General features: G+C 44.2%; 1 protein-coding gene across 2 annotated transcripts in view; it reads left to right on the top strand.

Moving 5' to 3' along the window:
- The window catches only part of LOC126416411 (sodium-coupled monocarboxylate transporter 1-like), a 182,116-nt gene that overhangs the window by 86,637 nt on the left and 76,179 nt on the right, over positions 1-19,300 (top strand). For both annotated transcript variants that reach the window (XM_050084126.1, XM_050084127.1), the window contains exons 7-9: positions 756-910; positions 10,543-10,683; positions 13,129-13,237. In XM_050084126.1, coding sequence (XP_049940083.1) covers positions 756-910; positions 10,543-10,683; positions 13,129-13,237 — 405 coding nt within the window. The remainder of the gene's footprint in view (positions 1-755; positions 911-10,542; positions 10,684-13,128; positions 13,238-19,300) is intronic.

Here is a 19,300-nt window from a genome sequence, read left to right as displayed (position 1 = left end):
AAAATCCCTGACCAGTTAAATATTTCTCTATTTCAGTAGCACAAAATTTTCACTGAGTTAAAAAAGTGTCAGTCCTCATATCACTACCATGTACAGTTCCCAAATTATAAAAAACACGACTTCCATTTTTTACAAGGGCAGCTGGCAACGTTGCACGGCCGCTCAGCAAACTGTCAAGTACAAAGTAGTTTTAATAGCACTATAGGAGCGCCGCCTAGCAGCTGTCGTCTACGTCCATGCGTTCTGACGGGCTTTCGAGCTCGTCGATTCAGGATACCAGACAATAGATGCTGATACTTAGCTCGCATGCGCAGATCGCTTACTACAGTGGCCGTAATCAAAAATGTTACCAACTTGAAAAAACAAGCCTCACATTTCTCGAGCACTACGTAGCTGAATGGTCAGCTCGGCTGGCTGCCATGCAGCAGACCCGGGTTAGATTTCCTTGGTGAGAGGACTGGTGCAGGATGTACTCAGCCTTGTGGGGCCAACTGAGGAGCTGCTCGACCGATTAGTGGCAGTTCCAACGACTCTTCAAACCGCCCTGGGTGAAGCTATTGGCAGAGGATGACACGGCGGTCGATCGTGCCCGATTGGCCCTTCTAGGGCCAGAACGAGAAACGTAACTTAGTTTTACCTTAGTTTCGTGTCTATCCGTAAGTCCCTATTTGTTTTTCTTTCTCTTGTCCAATCATAGGGTAAAAATGATGTTTAGGAGGAATTAATTTAATGTGGTGCTCCTCTTAATGTCGTAGGGCGGCATCAGGGCAGTGGTGTGGACGGACGTGGTGCAGACAGTGATGATGTTCGGGGCAGTGCTGCTGGTCGTCATCAAGGGCACCATCGACGTCGGAGGGCTGTCCGTCGTCTGGAGCCGCAATGTTGAGTCGGGCCGCCTTGATCCACCAGGGTAGGTGTCACGTCCTCAAATGCTTGGCCTCACTGGCACTACACAATCACTAACACTCCAGTTAAATCTCAACATTTTCATGTTGTTCTACAACTGTCTAACAATGATTTTATGTTGGAATTCTTCCTTTTGGACCGTGTTCGCATGGAGAAACAACAATATGGGATATATATATGAAGATGGTATATGTTGTTTCGCACATGTCCGAAAGATCAGATAACATTGGTGACCATGCAGCGCGTTAGAATGAAATTACAATGAAATGAATACCCCTAGCTGCATACAGACGTTGATAGAAGTCAACGGGGACAGTTGAAAATGTGTGCCCCGACCTAGACTCGAAACCGGGATCTCCTGCTTACATGGCATACGCTCTATCCATCTGAGCCACCGAGGACACAGAGGACAGTGCGACTGCAGGGACTTATCTTTGGCACCCCTCCCCCCCCCCTGTAGACCCACATTCGCAACTTAAAGTCCCGCACTATATTCATAGTGCCCCTCTGCCCATTATACTCATTACTTGCGGCTTTACTGCCGATTCCCGTAAGAGTTCGGGCACTGTTTGTGCATCCGCACAGAAGAAGATGGTCAAATGGCCGGTGAGCCTTAACTATATATATATGAAGATCTTCTGTGGGGACGCACAGCCGGCCGCGGTGGCCGAGCGGTTCTAAGCGCTTTAGTCCGGAACCGCGCGACTGCTACGGTCGCAGGTTCGAATCCTGCCTCGCGCATGGATGTGTGTGATGACCTCAGGTTAGTCAGGTTTAAGCAGTTCTAAGTTCTAGGGGACTGATGACCTCAGATGTTGTCCCATAGTGCTCAGAGCCATTTGAACCATTTTGCAGATGCACAAACAGTTCTCGAACTCTTACGGGAATCGGCAGTAAAGCCGCGAGTAATGAATATAATGGGCAGTCGTACGGTAGTTCAGCGTGTTCGGTCAGAGAGCCGGTTGGTCTCTGTAATAAAAAAAAACTGAGTGGAAGGATCAACCACCGAACTTGAACACGATGTCTTGCGACATCCGCAACGACCAAACACAACGAAAAAAAAAAAAAAGATGATAAGGCGTCTGCCATGTAAGCAGGAGATCCCGGGTTCGAGTCCGGGTCGGGGCACACATTTTCACCTGTCCCCGTTGATATATATCAACGCCTGTATGCAGCTAGGGGTATTCATTCCATTGCAATAACAATATGGGAATTGTGAGTCCGGCTTGACGCAAAATACTTTACGTTATTTGTTTACTTGTTTATTCCCCAAACTAGTTTCGGCGATAAATATCGTCATCATCAGTGTTTTTAAGAATGCTACAACATAAACGAAGAAAGTAGTATGAAAGTATCCACAGAGAACTATATTCAAAAAACAAACAGTAAATATATGTAATAATGTGTTACAATGTTTGTATAACTACACTATTTTCTGCACGGCAGAGGGTTCTTCGAACCACTTCTAGAATATTTCTCTAGCGTTCCGTTCTCTAACAGCGCTTTGGATATACGAACACTTAAATCTCTCTATGTGGTATCTGTTCTTTCGGACTTACCTGAAAGAACAGATACTGTTTGATCCTGAAGCCAGTATGGATCAAGACACAAAGTAATTAATGACATTTAGCTGCTAGTGGACATTGATTTACAGAGCATCTGCCTAGTGAGAAGGAGATCCGAGTTTGTATCCCGGTATGGCATAAATTTTCAGCTAGGACGTGTAACCACCTCCTCCACTTTCCAGAAATGCTGATCATACTCTAAGAATTTTATGGTGTATTGTAGTGTGTGTATCATTATGTTGAAAATAAAACAGTCACGGTTGCAAAGTTATTTTTATTTAAAAATAACGTGCCCCGTAGCGGTTAGTCATCATCAGGTCATCTAATAGGAAAACGAACTCTAATTAAATAACTATCATACATTATAAGACATTGTTCCAAGTGAGCCAATAGCTTAATTAAAACCGCAAACAACGCTCACGTAAGACCATCATACGAAGTTCACTGCGCCGACTACCAAAGCTCAATGTCAGCCACATACACATAAAATCGTCTGGACGAAAATTCGGCCATCATAGTAAGAAAAAGGAACAGTCAGAAACTAGACGAAAAAATTTCGAAAATTAACCCACAGCTTTAACGGAAACGTGGTCTGACAAACCAATAAAGGAAACTGTAAGTAGGCTGTTTAGGTTTTTATGCTGGTAACTTCACGTAGCACTCTGTATGAAAATCACTGGCTGTGCTGTGTGCAGTCTGTGTCTGGTTGGCACTGTTAGAATACTCGCTATTGTAGTGTTGGGCAGTTGGATGTGAACAGCACGTAGCGCTGCGCAGTTGGAGGTGAGCCGCCAGCAGTGGTGGATGTGGGGAGAGAGATGGCAGAATTTTGAGAGCGGACGATCTGGGCGTGTGTCCATCAGAAAGAGTAAATTTGTAATACTGGATATCATGAACTGATATATATACAGGGTGTTACAAAAAGGTACGGCCAATCTTTCAGGAAACATTCCTCACACACAAATAAAGAAAAGATGTTATGTGAACATGTGTCCGGAAACGCTTAATTTCCATGTTAGAGCTCATTTTAGTTTCGTCAGTATGTACTGTACTTCTCGATTCACCGCCAGTTGGCCCAATTGAAGGAAGGTAATGTTGACTTCGGTGCTTGTGTTGACATGCGACTCATTGCTCTACAGTACTAGCATCAAGCACATCAGCACGTAGCATCAACAGGTTAGTGTTCATCACGAACGTGGTTTTGCAGTCAGTGCAATGTTTACAAATGCGGAGTTGGGAGATGCCCATTAGATGTATGGATTAGCACGGGGCAATAGCCGTAGCGCGGTACGTTTGTATCGAGACAGGTTTCCAGAACGAAGGTGTCCCGACAGGAAGACGTTCGAAGCAATTGATCGGCGTCTTAGGGAGCACGGAACATTCCAGCCTATGACTCGCGACTGGGGAAGACCTAGAACGACGAGGACATCTGCAATGAACGAGGCAATTCTTCGTGCAGTTGACGATAACCCTAATGTCAGCGTCAGAGAAGTTGCTGCTGTACAAGGTAACGTTGACCACGTCACTGTATGGAGAGTGCTCGGGAGAACCAGTTTGTTTCCGTACCATGTACAGCGTGTGCAGGCAGCTGATTGGCCTCCACGGGTACACTTCTGCGAATGGTTCATCCAACAATGTGTCAATCCTCATTTCAGTGCAAACGTTCTCTTTACGGATGAGGCTTCATTCCAACGTGATCAAATTGTAAATTTTCACAATCAACATGTGTGGGCTGACGAGAATCCGCACGCAATTGTGCAATCACGTCATCAACACAGATTTTCTGTGAACGTTTGGGCAGGCATTGTTGGTGATGTTTTCATTGGGCCCCATGTTCTTCCACCTACGCTCAATGAAGCACGTTATCATGATTTCATACGGGATACTCTACCTGTGCTGCTAGAACATGTGCCTTTACAAGTACGACAAAACATGTGGTTCATGCACGATGGAGCTCCTGCACATTTCAGTCGAAGTGTTCGTACGGTTCTCAACAACAGATTCGGTGACCGATGGATTGGTAGAGGCGGACCAATTCCATGGCTCCACGCTCTCCTGACCTCAACCCTCTTGACTTTCATTTATGGGGCCATTTGAAAGCTCTTGTCTACGCAACCCCGGTACCAAATGTAGAGACTCTTCGTGCTCGTATTATGGACGGCTGTGATACAATATGCCATTCTCCAGGGCTGCATCAGGGCATCAGGGTTTCCATGCGACGGAGGGTGGATGCATGTATCCTCGCTAACGGAGGACATTTTGAACATTTCCTGTAACAATGTGTTTGAAGTCACGCTGGTACGTTCTGTTGCTGTGTGTTTCCATTCCATGATTAATGTGATTTGAAGAGAAGTAATAAAATGAGCTCTAACATGGAAAGTAAGCGTTTCCGGACACATGTCCACATAACATACTTTCTTTCTTTGTGTGTGAGAAATGATTCCTGAAAGTTTGGCCGAACCTTTTTGTAACACCCTGTGTATGATTTTTGAACACTATTAAGGTAAATACATTGTTTGTTCTCTATCAAAATCTTTCATTTGCTATCTGTGCCTATCAGTAGTTAGTGCCTTCAGTAGTTAGAATCTTTTATTTAGCTGGCAGTATTGGCGCTCGCTGTATTGCAGTAGTTCGAGTAACGAAGATTTTTGTGAGGTAAGTGATTCATGAAAGGTATAGGTTATTGTTAGTCAGCGCCATTCTTTTGTAGGGATTATTGAAAGTCAGATTGCGTTGCGCTAAAAATATTGTCTGTCAGTTTAGTGTTGATCAGATTAAGTAAAGATAGAAATGTCTGAGTACGTTCAGGTCTGCTCAGTTGTTTGAAAATCAAATAACGTAAGAGGTTTACCAGCACAGTAATTCATAAATTTCTAAGGGGAGGTTTCAAAACCACGAATAATTACAAATACCTCTGAACTGTTACAGCAACAAGCAGACCACAACGTAGAGTCATGCGTACATCACATTGGCCTGGATGCGAAACAGCTGGGTGATCTAACCGGCAGCGGTGCTTAAAATTACCAAATGGCGAATGGCCACATATATCCGCGCTATTACAACGAAAGCAAGACAGTTGCGGGTGTGGCTAATATGAAGCTGATTAACCTATACTTGATAAGAAGGATCGAAGTAGAGTAAAATTAAGATGTAATGAAAATTAAAGTTACTGAACACGTAGTATTGGCCATCCAGATTACGTGCAATATTATGATGCATACTGTACATACTAGGTAAACAGTATTGTGGTAAACGACTATAATATAAAATTATATGAATACGTGGTGTCTGCTCCTTCGAAAGCACAGGCACCATGCAGATCCCTCAGGTGTGAAACACTGGGATCACTGGCTGTCAGCTGCAGCGGGACATTAAGCGGTAGCAGCGGCTTCCAGCGAAGATGTGTGCTGGACTGGGATTCGAACCCTGGATTTTCTGCTTACTATGCACGTGTGGCACTCACAGCACCATCCACGACGCAGCGTTACCGCAACTGCACGGACTATCTCGGTATGCCTCACGGCCGGTCAACATTCCTTCATTTATTTATAACAATGTCTCCTGACACTGTCATTGGTGACGATTCTGCAACTGTAAAAGATTTATGAACTTTACTCTCAATTGAACGACAGAGCGAGGTGGCGCAGTGGTTAGCACACTGGACTCGAATTCGGGAGTACGACGGTTCAATCCCGCGTCCGGACATCCTTTTGTAGGTTTTCCGAAACTTAAATCGCTCCAGGCAAATGCCGGGATGGTTTCTCTGAAAGGGCACGGGCGACTTCCTTCCCCGTCCTTCCCTAATCCACTGAGACTGATGACCTCGATGTTTGGTCTCTTCCTCCAAACAACCCAACCCAACCCTCAACTGAACGATCTTTCTGACGTTAGCTGCATTAAGAATGAAGTTTTTATCTGTTAGTGGAATATGAGAGTTTGTGCGGAACTGGGACCCGAACTCGGGTTTCCCGCATTTTGAGCGATCGCCGTAACCAATTCGGCTATCCGAATTCGCTTCCAGGGCCGAACCAAATTTCTATATGTAGTCTATTTACGACCCCATCATTTGCAACTATTCTTGAATTCCCACCCTAAGGTTTTAACTATGTCTGAAGAAACAGATATTGGTGACGATCTTGAAGCTGTAGCAAATTTATGAAATTTATTCAGAATTGCAGGATATTTCTGACATTAACCAATTATATAAAAAGATGTCCTCCACTCGTGGTCTCGTGGTAGCTTTCTCGCTTACCGAGCACGCGATCCCGGGTTCGATTCCCGGCGGGATCAGGGAATTTCACCTGCCCCGAGATGACTGGGTGTTGTTGTGTCGTCTTCATCATCATCATTCATCCACATTACGGTCGGAGGAAGGCAACGGCGAACCATCTCCATTAGGATCTTGCCTAGTACGGCGGTGCGGGTCTCCCGCATCGTTCCCCTACGCTCTGTCAAGAAGCATGGGACTTCATTTCCATTTCCATATATAAGGATATCTCTACTCGTGACATATGAAAATTTGTGCCGGACCGGAACTCGAACACAGATTTCTCAATTATTTTGAGTGGTCACATTAACCAATTTGGCTATTCGAGCACGCTTCCATGGCCGGCGCAAATTTCCATATTTAATACTGTCTACGACACAATCTGCAAGTTGCAGAAGAACGAAGGAAAGCAAAAATCAAGGGAGAAGGATCAGCTATGTTTGAATTAAATAAACATTTTCAGAAATTAGCTAGAAGAGATAAAAATATATTCTTTAATGAACAGTGCAAGGAAGCTGAAGATAGTAACGGAATGGGGAAGACCTTTATAAGAAAATTAGAGAAATTAAAGGAAAATTCCAGGCAAAAATTGGAATGATAAAAGACAGAAACGGGAAAGATCTGAGTGAAGCAGGGGATGTTAAACAAAGTTGGGTAGAAGACCTAAACAAAAGAACTGCATAATGACAGGGCTCCTACTGCTGATGTTAATGTTAATTTAGAACCAGCGCCAGATATTTTGGAGAGTGAAATCCAGTGGGCCCTTGAAAATATGGCTGATAGCAAAACTAATGGACATGATGAAATACCAGCAGAATTGTTTAAAGTCACTGGAAAGGATGCAGTGAAAGTGATCCACTCAATATTTCAAAAAATATGGATCACACAGCAGTGGCCAGAAGACTGGAAAAGATCAGTATTCATCCCCATTCCAAAGAAGAGAAGTTCTAAAGAATGCACAGATTACCGAACAATCGCACTTATCTCACATGCTAGCAAAGTCATGTTGAAAATCTTACAAAATAGACTTCGCCAATATCTAGATCGAGAGCAACCAGATGAACAAGCTGGATTTAGGAAAGGAAGAGGAACTAGAGATCAAATTGCTAACATTCGGTGGATTATGGAAAAAGCAAGAGAATTCCAGAGAGATGTGTACCTCTGCTTTATTGACTACGCCAAAGCCTTTGACTGCGTCGACCACAACAAATTATGGAACGTACTGAAAAACATGGGTGTACCTCATTCATCTGATACGGAGTTTATACCTTGACCAAGAAGCCACGGTGAGAACTATGTATGGAACAACGAAATGGATAAAGATTCAGAAAGGGGTCCGGCAAGGCTGCATACTGTCACCGTACTTATTCAGTCTGTATGCAGAACATGTTATGAGGAATGCGAGGCTAGATGAAGGAGAAGCAGGAATTAAAATAGCTGGAATAAATGTAAACAACCTCAGGTACGCGGATGATACGATCCTGTTGGCAGAAAGTGAAGAAGCATTGAGAACACTCTTGCTGAAGGCGAAAGACGAAAGTGAAAAGGCCGGTCTTAGGCTGAATGTGAAGAAAACGAAAATTATGGCAACTACACCTACCAATTCGTGGGATATAGCAGGAGAAACCATGGAGGTAGTGGCCACATTCAGTTATCTCGGTTCTGCTGATGGCGACTGCAGCCATGAAATCCGGAGACGCCTGTTGCTCGGTAGACAGGCGATGTCAAACCTTGACAAGGTTATAAGGTCCAGAGATATAACACTAGCAACAAAGATCCGTATTGTGAGGGCTATGGTCTCTCCAGTTGTGATGTATGAATGTGAGACCTGGACCAATAGAAAGGCTGAACGGCGTAGAATTGACTCCTTCGAATTATGGTGTTGGAGGAAACTTCTTAGAGTTCCATGGACTGCAAAGAGAACCAACAGATCAATATTGGAGCAAATAAAACCAGATTTCTCCCTGGAAGGTCTAATGTTAAAACAAAAGCTGACCTACTTTGAACACACAATGCGAAGGCATGCCTCGCTGGAAAAAACGTTAATGCTGGGGAAGATTGAAGGAACTAGAAGAAGAGGACGTCAGAGGATGAGATGGATCGATGGCATCACAGAAGCAATGTGTTCCAACCTGGAAGGTCTACGGGAGAAAGTGCAAGACAGGAAAAAGTGGCGTGATTTGGTTCATGGGGGTCACGAAGAGTCGGAACCGACTAAACGAATAGAGAGAGGGTGACGACACAATTACTCGCACCTTTACTTGGATTACCTCTATAGATATTTGTTAATATAGGCCGACTGGTATTACTTTTCTGGTCTGTGATGCAAGGGCTTCTTTTTGAGAGGTGTTTGGCTCTGCTCCGTCACCTAGATATTTAACCTACTCCATCCGTATGATTTCCCGTCCCACCTGTAGTAGTGATGTTTGTACAGGCTGACGATTATAGAACTATATGAAATAAAATCGTTATAACTTCTGAACGGTTTGCGCTAGGAAGTTCAAACCCCACGATTGGCCGCGGGCATGTTGGATATTAGTACCCGCATGAATGGTTTGGTTTAGCGACGAAGCCCACTTTCATTTGGATGGGTTCGTCAATTAGCAGAACAGGCGCATTTGGGGGACTGAGGATCCGCATATTGCGATCGAGAAATCTCTTCACCGTCAACGAGTGACTGTGGTTTGCAATGTCCAGTCACAGAATAATCGGTGCGATATTCCTTGATGGAACCGCGACTACCAAAAGGTACGTGAAGGTTTTGGAAGGTGATTTCTTCCCCATTATCCAAAGTGACACTGATTTCGATAATATGTGGCTCATACAAGACGGACCTCAACCCCATCGAAGCAGGAAAGTGAAAATGGCTCTAAGCACTATCGGACTTAACATCTGAGGTCATCAGTCCCCTAGACTTAGAACTACTTAAACGTAACTAACCTAAGGACATAACACACATCCATGCCACAGGCAGGATTCGAACCTGCGACCGTAGCAGTAGCGCGGTTCCAGGCTGAAGCGCCTAGAACCGCTCGGTCACAACTACCGGCCAGGAAAGTGATTGATGTCCTGGAGGAGCACTTTGGGGGACGCATTCTGGCTGTGGGGTGCCCAGAGGCGACTGGAATGGGCCTAGATTGGCCACCATATTCTGTGGATATGAACACATACGACTCCTTTTTGTGGGGCTATATTAAAGACAAGGTGTACAGCAATAACCCCAAAAAAACTGCTCAGCAGAAAATAGCCATTCAGGAGGTCATCGACAGCATCGATATTCCGAGACTTGAGTGGGCCATTCAGAATTTCACTCTCCATGTGCGCCACATCATCGCCAATGATGGCAGGCATATCGAACATGTCATAACCTAAATCCGAATATCTGTAGTGACCTTTTTTTTTTGGGGGGGGGGGGGGGGGGTCATCAGTGTGCCGACTGGTTTGATGTGGCCCGCCCAAATTCCTCTTCAGCGCCAACCCCTTCATCTTATAGCAGCACTTGGAACCTATATCCTGCTCAGTCACCCAGCTATTCGACGTACTCCATCAGCTTCCTCTCCCGTCCTACCTGTAGTAATGATGTTTGTTCAACGTTTCTTGTGTCGAATTAAGTGTCTGAAAGCCGCAGTTTGTAACTAATTTACGTTTCTTTTCATATAGTTCAATAACTGACAGCCTGTAATAAATTCAGTTTTCTCGAAGAAGACGTGAAGTTCCACCTTTGGCGATCCTTTTATATTTGTATTTGTTTTCTTCTTATTGCAAGCTCAGCGACAGAGAGCAGTCAGTTTAGCTTACTTACAGACTGGACCTGGACCCCACGGTGCGCCAGGCGCTACCCAGCCTGCTGCTGGGAGGCGCCATACACTGGCTCTTCATAGCGGGCGTCCACCAGATCATGATGCAGCGCTACCTCGCGCTGCCCACGCTCACCAAGGCTAACATGTGAGTATGTGTGACTGTCTCACAGAATATTTGACTAATCGATCCCAGTCATTCCATTATCTGCGGGCCGAACCGCACAATAACCCTGGGCTCGGTATGGGGCGGTGGTGGGGTGGGTGGACTGCTGTGGCCTGTTGTGGGGTTGTGAACCACTGAGGGCTACGGTGGGACGAAGCCTCTCCGTCACTTCTAGATCCCCGATTTCAATACACACAACACACAATACAATATGTACACTGCTGGCCATTAAAATAGCAACACCAAGGAAATATGCAGATAATAAAGAGGTATTCATTGGACAAATAAATTATACTAGAACTGACATGTGACTACATTTTCACGCAATTTGGGTGCATAGATCCTGAGAAATCAGTACCCAGAGCAACCACCTCTGGCCTTAATAACGGCCTTGATAGCCTGGGCATTGAGTCAAACAGAGCATGGATAGTGTGTACAGGTACAGCTGCCTATGCAGCTTCAGCACGATACCACAGTTCATCAAGGGTAGTGACTGGCTTATTGTGACGAGAGAAAGCTGTGGGCAAAGAAATGATTAATGCAAAAGAAGAAATTTACACACGCTCTGCTACTTAAAAAGCTACGCTGGAGTTATTTAACAACTACTGAAACGATAACTGTGTGAAGATCACTAGAAGAGCTTCTTGTTAGATGACCAGACCAGACATTTTCAGTTGGTGAGAGATCTGGAGAATGTGCTGGCCAGGGCAGCAGTCGAACATTTTCTGTATCCACAAAGGCCCGTACAGGACCTGCAACCTGCGGTCGTGCATTATCCTGCTAAAATGTAGGGTTTCGCAGGGATCGAATAAAGGGTAGAGTCACGGGTCGTAACACATCTGAAATGTAAAGTCCGCTGTTCAAAGTGCCGTCAGTGCGAACAAGAGGTGACCGGTACGTGTAACCAATGGCACCTCATATCATCACGCCGGGTGATACGCCAGTATGGCGATGACGAATACACGCTTCCAATGTGAGTTCACCGCGATGTCGCCAAACACGGATGCAACCATCATGATTCTGTAAACGGAACCTTGCTTCATCCGAAAAAATGACATTTTGCCATTCGTGCACCCAGGTTCGTCGCAGGCGCTCCTGTCTGTGATGCAGCGTCAAGGGTAACCGCAGCCATGGTCTCCGAGCTGACAGTCCATGCTGCTGCAAACGTCGTCGAACTGGTCGTGCAGATGGTTGTTGTCTTGCAAACGTCCCTATCTGTTGACTAAGGGATCGAGACGTGGCTGCACGATCCTTTACAGCCATGCGGATAAGATGCCTGTCATCTCGACTGCTAGTGATACGAGGCCGTTGGGATCCAGTACGGCGTTCCGTATTACCCTCCTGAACCCACCGATTCCATATTCTGCTAACAGTCATTGGATCTCGACCAACGCGAGCAGCAATGTCGCGATACGATAAACCGCAATCGCGATAGGCTGCAATCCGACCTTTATCAAAGTCGGAAACGTGATGGTACGCATTTCTCCTCCTTTCACGAGGCATCAGAACAACGTTTCACCAGGCAACACCGGTCAACTGCTGTTTGTGCATGAGAAATCAGTTGGAAACTTTCCTCACGTCAGCAAGTTGTAAGTGTCGCCACCGGCGCCAACCTTGTGTGAATGCTCTGAAAAGCTAATCATTAGCATATCGCAGTATATTCTTCCTGTCGGTTACATTTATCGTCTGTAGCACGTCATCTTCGTGGTGTAGCAATTTTAATGGCCAGTAGTGTATTTGTCACTTGACAGAGCATTTCCAGAAACGGGATGTTTGACTTCAAATGTTACAAAATAGCCTAAAGCGCAGGTGAATGAAGAGCCCATGAATTGTGTGCTTTTGGTAGATATCCTGTGAAGATGGTCCACGATTGAAACCGGCAGACAGTAAGGTAGAAATATAAGCAGCTGATGGTGAAAATGCATTTAACAATAATATAATACAGTCTGGGTATTTTGCACACTGTGAGTTAAGCTGCCTCAAGACATACACACACTTTATAACTTCAATATTTGAATTATTGTGGTAAATCTTTCACGTAAGATCATCCTATGATATAATACAACAAAACAAATTTCATTTTTTACAATTTTTGGGATGGGGCCCACCTTGGTAATGCGCGTTATGGAAGATGCCTTGGTACTGTTAGCTCTTTATGAGTAAGTTGTGACAGCCTTTTTAATTTTTAAAATCGGTCAAAAATTATATGAAATTCTGAAAATTAACATTTCGTTGATCCTGGAAGCCGTTAGACAGACAACCTGTAACGGGACCTGGTTACCTTTTTATCCATTTAGTGATACAGATATGGAGAGGGTCAGTGAGAGTATTGGAGAAGAAAAAGGGTATGATTTGTAAGCCTCCTCTCTTCACGTCTTGTGAAACACCATGTGTGTGCTCTAGCAACTGTTTGTAATTTCTGTGCAGAGCTGTGTGCATCTTCACTGTGGGGGCGATATCCCTCGTCCTGATGAGCATCTACAGCGGCCTACTCATCTTCGCCAAATATTTCGACTGTGATCCACTCACCACCAAGGTATTTGCCAGATTCTGTGTCTTGCTTTGTCGCCTATACCAGTAGTTGCTTTGGGCTCATGAGAGGGTCATATTTAGAGACAGAAAGTGCAAATAGTAAAAAACACGTTTTGTAAACTGACACTGTCCTGTAACTGAGTAGCTCCTGTAAAGCAGCAGCAACCCTCCCAGTATTACTTCTACGAGAAAACTTTACTGACAAAAATAGCTCATGTTTCACGTTTTAGCAGAATTTATCAAGCTATGTGATAAGTGAATTAAACCTGACACTGAAACCTGTTAGTCAATGGAAAGCAGGATTCGGTTACGATTGTGGACGGGGCCGTAATCAGTTTGTATTGTTGCCTTTTACAGTTACACACATTTATTTTTAAAACATTAATTCCAGACTCAACAATAAATAAGAAATTATCACACATTATTAATGAAGGAATAATCAACTGTGTAAATAATAGTGTTTTCAGTGCGTTACAGTTTAGAAAATCACTAAAAAAGATACAGATATTATTTAAAAAAAAAAAGCCAATTTGATCATGGCTGAAGGCTTTACACGCCAAGAATGGCAATAAATTAAGGATATTTAAGAACTCACTGCAATTACAAAAATGGCTCTGAGGACTATGGGACTTAACTTCTGAGGTCATCACTCCCCTAGAACTTAGAACTACTTAAACCTAACTAACCTAAGGACATCACACACATTCATGCCCGAGGCAGGATTCGAACCTGCGACCGTAGCCTTTGCGCGGTTCCAGACTGTAGCGCCTAGTACAGCTCGGCCACCCTGGCCGGCACTGCAATTACAACTTACAGGTATCGTAACATTAAAAAGTAAGTGGCCACAAACACAGCAGAAGGTATCAGATGTCAGGAATGGCAGTAAATAAGGTTTTAAGGCTTACTGCTAAAATAGAAGTATCGAATTATTTTTTTCAAAGCAAGTGACCACAATCACGGCTGAAGGCCTTTCACGCCAGTAACGGCAATTATATAAAAATTTTAGAAACCTGCTGTTAAACAGAAATACATGCAAAGGTTAATTAAAAGAAACAAGCAACTGACCACTAAATGGGTGAAATAAGATGATGATGATAACCTTGTAACACAAACCTTACACTGCTACATTTATTCCAGAAGGTGACTGTAACTGTTAACCAGACATACATAACCTTTAATGTAGTCATTACAAGGACCAGTCACAGATGGTGCTCCAGGAATCGACCTCTGAGAAGACCCGGCAACAAACACTTCCGCAGCGATGAGATAGGCAGCCAAGAGTTGCATTTCCTTCACACAATGGTAACTCAGACTAGTGGCAGTCTAACGAATCACTAATGACAATCTTGCTAAAGCTACCTGACGTCCAATAAATCAGATGCAAGAATGGAACAACACGCCAAAGCCGGAACCAGCGGACTGCACTACGCCCCCATATTACTGTGCTTAGAGCGCTCGAACGAGAAAGGAGTCACTACCACCAGAGTAGAAGAATCACAAACGGCCTAGAATCAAGAATGCAGCGGCAAGGCGAGGAAACACACATTTCCATTACATACACTAACCCCCAGGGCAGGAAACGGGGCCGCTGGCAGCCACCAGGCAGGGACAAATACCGCTGGCTGTACTTAACAAATTGTAACAGACTGAACGCAGTAAATAGTAATAAAAAGGCGAGGAAAGCTAATCAGATCAGCTTTCCCCAAGCACTCCTCTCGCTGCTCTTCGCCTCGGCGACACTCGAGCAGCAACCCGAACCCAAGTCACTGGAGAATCGCGAGATGTCACAATGGTGGAGGTTTCTCTACTTGAATTGAAATGCACTCATCTTAAAGCCTGCAGGACTTGGTTTACGATGAGGTCGTGCATCCACGTGACCACAGCTCTTCCATTCAGCAATCCATGAGCGTCGCCAGCGGTCCCGGCGTGTTATCGCACTGCGCAGACCTGTCTCCTCTTGAGTCCCCAACCGAACTGAAACAACACAGAAAAACAACGACGTCGCCCTAAAGATAGGGCAACAGTTACTACATATCGATAACCGCCGCTGCTGCCACCAGCGGACAGGCAACGCTTGCGAAACGAGTGGCGCCAGTCAAGAGGAGAAGAAGACAAACAACCGCAACCATGCCAACTAAAGGATACGGAATGGCCTCCAACAGAGGGCGGAAACCTATAAACGGCACCAACCCGAGCTGCGGCACGGCTCATACATGTTTCAAGTGAAATATCTCTAATATACAAGGGGTTTCAGTAAGTAATGAAACGCATTTTTTTCTGAAAGCATGTTGGTTTCATTTGATATTCCAGTACACCTCATTGTTCCCCACTATTTTGGGTACAAAATCCTAATTTTAAACAACCCCTATTCAATGCGACGACCTTCGCCACCTTACTGGCAAGCCTGTATGTCTGCATGGCACAACTCCATTGGCCGACGTTGGAACCAACGTCTTGCTGCATCAGTAACGTCCCTATTGTCCATGTACTCCTTCCACAGAGTGCTTCCTTTATTGGGCCAAACAAATGGAAGTCAGAAGGAGCGAGATGCCTTCAGACAAACACCTTTGAATATCCCAAATGCCGGCCGAGTGTGGATGAGGCAGCACTTCTAACAGAGACGTCCTGTTGTGCAGCGTGGTGATCGTGATTCGACGATCACCTTGATCGAGAGCGTCCGCACGTTCCAGCGTTACAGGAGTCACAACTGTGTGCGGGCGACAGGCACGCTGGAGATCGGACAGGTTTGCACGACCTTGGTACGATGGGGTCTGCGTAGACATTCTGAAAGCGCCTAAGAATATCTGCAATGCTCTGTTTGGAGCACACCTCCGTTACAGACGCTATTTTGAAGCCTACGTATAGCGCCGCAACCTATCGGAAGCTCATGAAACTACAGGGGCTGAAGCGGAATGTCTCACAAAAAATTCCCCAATTTTCAACTGGAACTGGTCGAAAAAAAAAAGTGTTGTATTGCTCAATGAACGCCCCTCGTATAACCTTGGAATAACAAAAAAGGTAAAACTTTTATTGTTCCCAGAATTCACTGAATAATGCACTCACTTAGGATGAAACAATTATTGATAATCATAAAAAGACGTAAGAAAGGTCTCACAAAAGCTCTGGATTATTTTACTATGATGGGATCTAAACAAAAGCCCGCCAACACGCATCTGTCAGATTTAAAATTTTCTCGCAGTCTAAAGCCGCTTCCACAGCCGACGTTCCGCATGGCGTCGCACAAGAAAGCACGAAGCAGAGAAGTGCAAAATAGCGCTGAGCGGAGCAGAACTACGGAGAAGGAACAAGAGCGTCCGTAACTGTGCAGCAAACTTGCGGTGTGCACCGCCCTCTTGAATAACAGTGGAAAACGAGAAATGCTGTCCAAACAGAGCTTCACACGAATGAACGATTTCCTTTGACGTACCGACACTGTACATTGTTGCGCAGAGCAGCACGATTTGACGTACAAGCGGGGTCGGTGTGTATACGGCCTTACCGGACCGGCCTATACATGCACCAATTTATCGGCCGACCGACCAACCGATTAATTTCGTGGCAGGCTACCCACGTCCCGATCGATTGCACTGACAAGGGAACCTCCCCATCGCACCCCCCTCAGATTTAGTTATAAGTTGGCACAGTGGATAGGCTTTGAAAAACTGAACACAGATCAATCGAGAAAACAGGAAGAAGTTGTGTGGAACTATGAAAAAATAAGCAAAATATACAAACTTAATAGTCCATGTGCAATATAGGCAATATTAAGGGCAGTGTGAGACGAGGAGAGCCGTGGTTCCGTGGTTAGCGTGAACAGCTGTGGAACTAGACGTCTTTGGTTCTAATCTTCCCTCGACCGAAAATTTTAACTTTTTATTTTCAGTTTATGTGACAAACCCTTATGTTTTCATCACTTTTTTTGGAGTGATTATTACATCCACGAGAAAACCTAAATCGGGCAAGGTAGAAGAATCTTTTTACCCATTCGCCAAGTGTACTAGTTAGGTGGGTCGACAACATATTCCTGTCATGTGACGCACATGCTGTCACCAGTGTCGTATAGAATATATCAGACGTGTTTTCCTGTGGAGGAATCGGTTGACCTATGACCTTGCGATCAAATGTTTTCGGTTTCCATTGGAGAGACACGTCCTTTCGTCAACTAATCGCACGGTTTTGCGGTGCTGTCGCAAAACACAGACACTAAACTTATTACAGTGAACAGAGACGTCAATGAACGAACGGACAGATCATAACTTTGCGAAAATAAAGAAAGCAAAGTCTTCAGCCGAGGGCAGATTCGAACTAAAGACCTCTCGTTCCGCAGCTGTTCACGCTAACCACGGGACCACGGCGCTCCTCGGCTCATAACGCCCTTAATATTGCCTATCTTAGGCATGGACGACCCAGTTTGTATATTTTGCTTATTTTTCATAGTTCCACATAACTTCTTCCTGTTTTCTCGATTGATCTGTGTTCAGTTTTTCAAGGCCTATCCACTGTGCCAACAGATAACTAAATCTGAGGGGGGGTGCGATGGGGATGTTCCCTTGTGAGCTATTCCAGCGCCGTCCCGTTCCCAATGCTCGTTGTGATTTGTATATAGTTAAGTTCAGTAAGGTTATGTTCTACGAGAATCCACTTGGAATTACACAAACACTAAAACAGCGAGTTACCTTGGCTGTTTTAGAGCTAACAAGACGAAAACAAGACGAGAAAAGCTGTGGGCAAAGAAATGATTAATGCAAAAGAAGAAATTTACACACGCTCTGCTACTTAAAAAGCTACGCTGGAGTTATTTAACAATGACTGAAACGATAACTGTGTGAAGATCGCTAGAAGAGCTTCTTATTAGATGGCCAGTTTATTTTATATGTGACATGTCGATGTTTAGTGATCTTCATGGTACTGGGAAGGGCATTTCCGATGTGGACCTCTTGCAACCCCGACGGACAATATGTTGTACAAAATTTTAAAGCATAAGATCCAATGATGACATTATAGCTCTGTCGAAACCGGTCACCCAGCAAAATGCTTTCTTTAGCGTTCTCAGCTTATGATGTTTTCTTCAGTTTTCATATTTTCAGATCACCCCAAGGCTGACAATGTCAGGAACACGTAACTGAAACATGCATTTCGGACCTGCTGAACATCATTAAACCATATTTGACGAAAAATAATACAGGATCATTCCGTATAAAATCATTGGTGGATCATAAGATGACAATTTCAGATTTTGGTCATATTTGGTTCATGAACACCTACATGTTTAAATAGTAGAACTACCAAATAGCACTGTCCTATCTTTAACCGCTGTTGACAGATTCATCTTTGAAAACTTAAGGGTGTGTACCCAGTCATTAGTCAGGCACCAGTCTCGCCATTTTCGGAGATGTGCTGCTCAGTAATGAGTTGACCTACAAACATAACTGTTTTTTTGAACTTCTAGCATGTAGGCCATTAAGCTGGTATAATGTATAACAAGATGAATATACCATTCAGATTTTTAGTGAAAAATGCTGAAAGACACTTTTTCCATGTTGTTCTTTAAATTGGTGATTTTTTTAAAAATCAGAACTTCCCACAGGGAAACAATAGAGATCTCATCTTGTGTATGTAGCTCTTCAGTCCTGATATTAAGTATGAATAACAATGAAAAGGATTTAGCATTGTATTCTTATCTCCACATGAAGATGATTCCATAGAAAAAAAACTGCATTTGTTTAATTACGAATTTCAAAGTCCTGGGGTGGGGGGGATGGAGGGAGGACGAGATACGTCGAGATACGTAGACAGTTGAATCTCAGGTTGAAATGTTTATACATCTGGTAGCAATGTGAGATGCAAAGATGAATATCCCAACTATCTTTATTCGTTAGAATAGAATGAAAACGCCACTTACGCATGCCATCCACATTCAACACTACAGGGCACTGGTAAATGAAAACCATGTATATTCTTTGAAAAACAGTTCCTAAAATATTTGTGGTTGGTCTGTAGGTCATACGAGGTGCGGCTAGAAAAAAACCGGACTGATGCTGGAAAAAACATTTATTTACAATTATTT

This window comes from Schistocerca serialis, chromosome 8 (genome assembly GCF_023864345.2).
Source record: "Schistocerca serialis cubense isolate TAMUIC-IGC-003099 chromosome 8, iqSchSeri2.2, whole genome shotgun sequence".
NCBI lineage: Eukaryota > Metazoa > Arthropoda > Insecta > Orthoptera > Acrididae > Schistocerca > Schistocerca serialis.
The sequence above is the reverse complement of the archived record's forward strand: the minus strand, read 5'-3'. Positions and strand labels throughout refer to the sequence as shown.